Source organism: Pteropus alecto, unplaced genomic scaffold, assembly GCF_000325575.1.
Source record: "Pteropus alecto unplaced genomic scaffold, ASM32557v1 scaffold86, whole genome shotgun sequence".
In the NCBI taxonomy this organism is placed as follows: Eukaryota; Metazoa; Chordata; class Mammalia; order Chiroptera; family Pteropodidae; genus Pteropus; species Pteropus alecto.
In genome coordinates, this window is record NW_006442109.1 from 16,181,091 (window position 1) to 16,184,461 (window position 3,371).

Genomic DNA, 3,371 nt, shown 5'->3' on the forward strand with positions numbered 1-3,371 from the left:
ACATTTAATACTGTGCAGCCCCAAGTCTGCATTGGAATAACATAAAGACAGTGTCGGCCCATTCTGCTAAACCAACCATCACAAAAGAAGAGTAATTTCTAACTTCCTTGCTAGCTTCTAATGTAACATCATTGAGTGTTAAGAGAAAAGCATTGCAAAATAGCTTTGTGTACAAAAGAAAAAAATGAGGCTTCTGACACAAACCACCAACCTAGAGCTGGAGGCGCTGTGAGTTTTGTGCATGTGTCTTTATTGTCACGAGCCAATTCATCATATATCTGGGTTAACTCAGAGCCATAATTACAAAAAAGCAATCAGTACTGTGAGTTTAAACACTAGTCAGCAGCATCTATACAAAAATATTGTCTCTGCCATTGTCGAAGTTGGCTGACAAGCTATGGATGCCTCTCTATGTGCCAAAAAGGAAATTCACAGAACTCATGTGAATGACAAAATGCTGTGAATGCCTTCCTTGTTACTGACTGAAATCTATAGGGAATTCAGAAAGTTCTCTCACAGAAGCCAAGAGTCCCAAAGTCCAACTCAGAACAGAGAGTCAGATGAATCCTGCACCAAACTTCTTAAATTTTCAGTGGTTCCTGACTCCTTCCTGGCCAGTTTTATCCTAGTCAGAAAGCACTAAGGATCCACAAGTGCTGTATTTGCATAAGATCACTACCTGAGTTTGAGTTTACATAAAATGCCTGTTGTTGAGAAAGTGCTTCAGTCCTAAGAGTTAGTTTAAGTGCGAGTGAAAAAACAGGCAAGATATTAGTCACAAGACAGTCCTGCCAGCTGTCTCTCAGGGGAGGAACCGCCACCCCCCTCGCCGCCCCCCACACACAATGTGCTTCACAGGGGTGGGGCCTGGAGAGCTATTCATTTTCTAATTAATGGAGAAATCTCTAAAATATTACAGAGGGGCAAATGAAGCTTAGTTATGTCACTGCTTCTAGACCTTGAGTTAGCAAAAAGAAATGTTCTTTTTAGTAAGAATATTCTAGAAGGAGATGACCTGACAACTTAATGTTCAGCTAAAAGCACCTCTTCATAGGGCTCTGTTCCTGCCTCAAATCTGTACTGTACAGAATCCAGCAGGAGTGGTCAGGGGACCGGGCCAAAGGTCATTACATGCAAGGCTCTTACGTCACTGCCTAATGAGGCTTTAGCTTGCTTTTAACCAAATTGTGTGGGTCCTAGAATAATTATTTTCTAGCTAACTAGATTGAATTTAGCTTGACTTAAAATGACCCCTCCTAATGAGATCAGAACCAGGACTTTAGCAAAATATCCAGCAATCTTACAAAAAGAATAAAACTGTAACCAGGTTATTCTAGCCTCTAAAAAAGGCCCATCTAATAAAATCTTTGATGACTGAAACATCACTCCCTAGATATAAACTCCAACTAAGTCCCCTGGAGGTTTTAGAGGTTATTTCTATTTATTTGCAAAGTTGAATCATGAATTCCATTGATTTTAAATTCAAGCTATCTCTCCCTGGCCTTGAGCACTGTCTGGCTTTTATCAAAATCTTGACCATTTTAATATCTCCCATAGATTTTTAGGTGTCTCTGTCCATTTTTAAATTCCATCGGGATGTGCGTGGTGAGGGAGGATGGGGGATGTTTCTGGTGTGGGGTTAGTTTTGTTCTTGAGGATTATTCCTTTTTGTAAGTTCAGGTGGGCTGATGTTAAGGTTCTTCCTATCATTTTCAGAGGATTGTTCATAACTAGATTCTATTACTCGATTTGCATTTTTCTAGTGTGTTGTGTTTTCATCCTGTGAACAGATCACCCCAAGCTGGTGACTTCACTGAGCACTTTCTCATATACTGTCTTGGACTGTGTATATACTGTGTGTCCAAAAAGGAATCAAGCTATAGTTTGCTGCTAGCTTTGGCAAAGTTGGATTATCTGTCAGGAAAACCGGCCAGAATCCAGAAACAAAATGGAGCACATGGTGTGGCAAATGAGCATTGGGTGCCCCTAGGATTTAGACAGTTTGGGTTCAAGGCATGGCTCAGCCCCTCTCTGGATCACAATGGTCTTCTCTCCTTTGTAACTGGAAGCACCGCCCAAAGCAGCAAACAGAAAATGAACTATCACTGTTTGCCCTTACGTAAACGTCTCAAACCTCATTGGGATTCTGTTCTGCTTCTTCATCAAGATAATGAGGACACCAGGCTATATCTCCATCATTCCTTCTAGCTCTGATGCCCTATGAGTCCATTAATTAGCAGCATCTTCCCCACAAAGAAATGACCTTACTATCATCCAGCAGTTTGAAAAACTAAAAACCAGAGACCTCCGAGAGGCTGAGGTGTGAGCAAAGAGGCTGCCCGCCTCGCATTCCACACTCGCTCTCCACAGGCCCTGGCCCACAGACCTCCATCTGCTTGACGAGTCTGCTGCGGTCATCTTTGAGGTGACTCTTGGCCTCCAGCTCGTACTCCAGGTCCTTCAGCGTCTGCTCCAGAAGCTGCCTCTTTGTGAGGGCTTCATCCTGAGCTCTCTGGTAGTCCCGTAACTCTTCCTCCATCCTGCGCATCTAGAACGAGAAGGGGTTTGGGTGCTTAGCTAGGGCATGTGAGGAGCACAGAGAACTTGGCAATGCACAGGAGGACCCAAGGAAGATCAGGTGGACCCCCATTACATTGGAGATCAGCGGACCTGAGCAAATGCCACCTCCCTCCGGGCCTCAGTTTCCTCTTTTATAAAAAGAGAGGGGTTTCCAGCTACAGGTAGCAACCGTCTGTGTGTGTGTGTGTGTGTGTATAGAACATATAAATTCAATATCACAGATGTTGATCAGCATTTTAAAATTAAGCATAACTGAAAAAAAAATACAGTACAAGCAAATAATGTTTTGTGACACTTTTGTACTAGATATTTATATATTTAGTATGTATTTAGTACATATAATATTTTCTACTAAATATTTATTGTAAGGATGTATGAATCACTGGGTTGCAATGCAAGAGGTATTTCTTACCTGAGGTCATAATCAAAAACACTTGAAAGCTACTGAACTAGATAAGTGCCTCCTAGAATATAATTGATTGCTCGCCTGTATCAGCATCCTCTCAACAGAGGTTTAACGTTAGGGGGAAAAAACTAAATTAATGACCCCGAAGCAACTTGCAGGCACAAAATTTTATAATATAATAATCCACATTGAGTGAAAACCACTGCTCCCTGGAAGAAAATCGTGTCCAGCGGTCACAACAAACAGTGTCCTTTTCATCCACAAGGTGGCACTGAACTAATAATTTTGAAGACTTAAACAAACAAAAGTGCTTGATTCACAAGGGATGATCTGTTTTCCACTTCTCAGGAACCTCCCGAAGGGACTGAGCCACCTCCGCGCACAG

At 42.1% G+C, this 3,371-nt stretch overlaps 1 protein-coding gene across 1 annotated transcript in view; it reads right to left on the reverse strand.

Moving 5' to 3' along the window:
• CGNL1 (cingulin like 1) overlaps positions 1–3,371 on the reverse strand; it is a 92,735-nt gene that overhangs the window by 19,651 nt on the left and 69,713 nt on the right. The window contains 1 exon segment of the mRNA XM_025038883.1: positions 2,387–2,548. Within this exon segment, the coding sequence (XP_024894651.1) occupies positions 2,387–2,548 (162 nt within the window).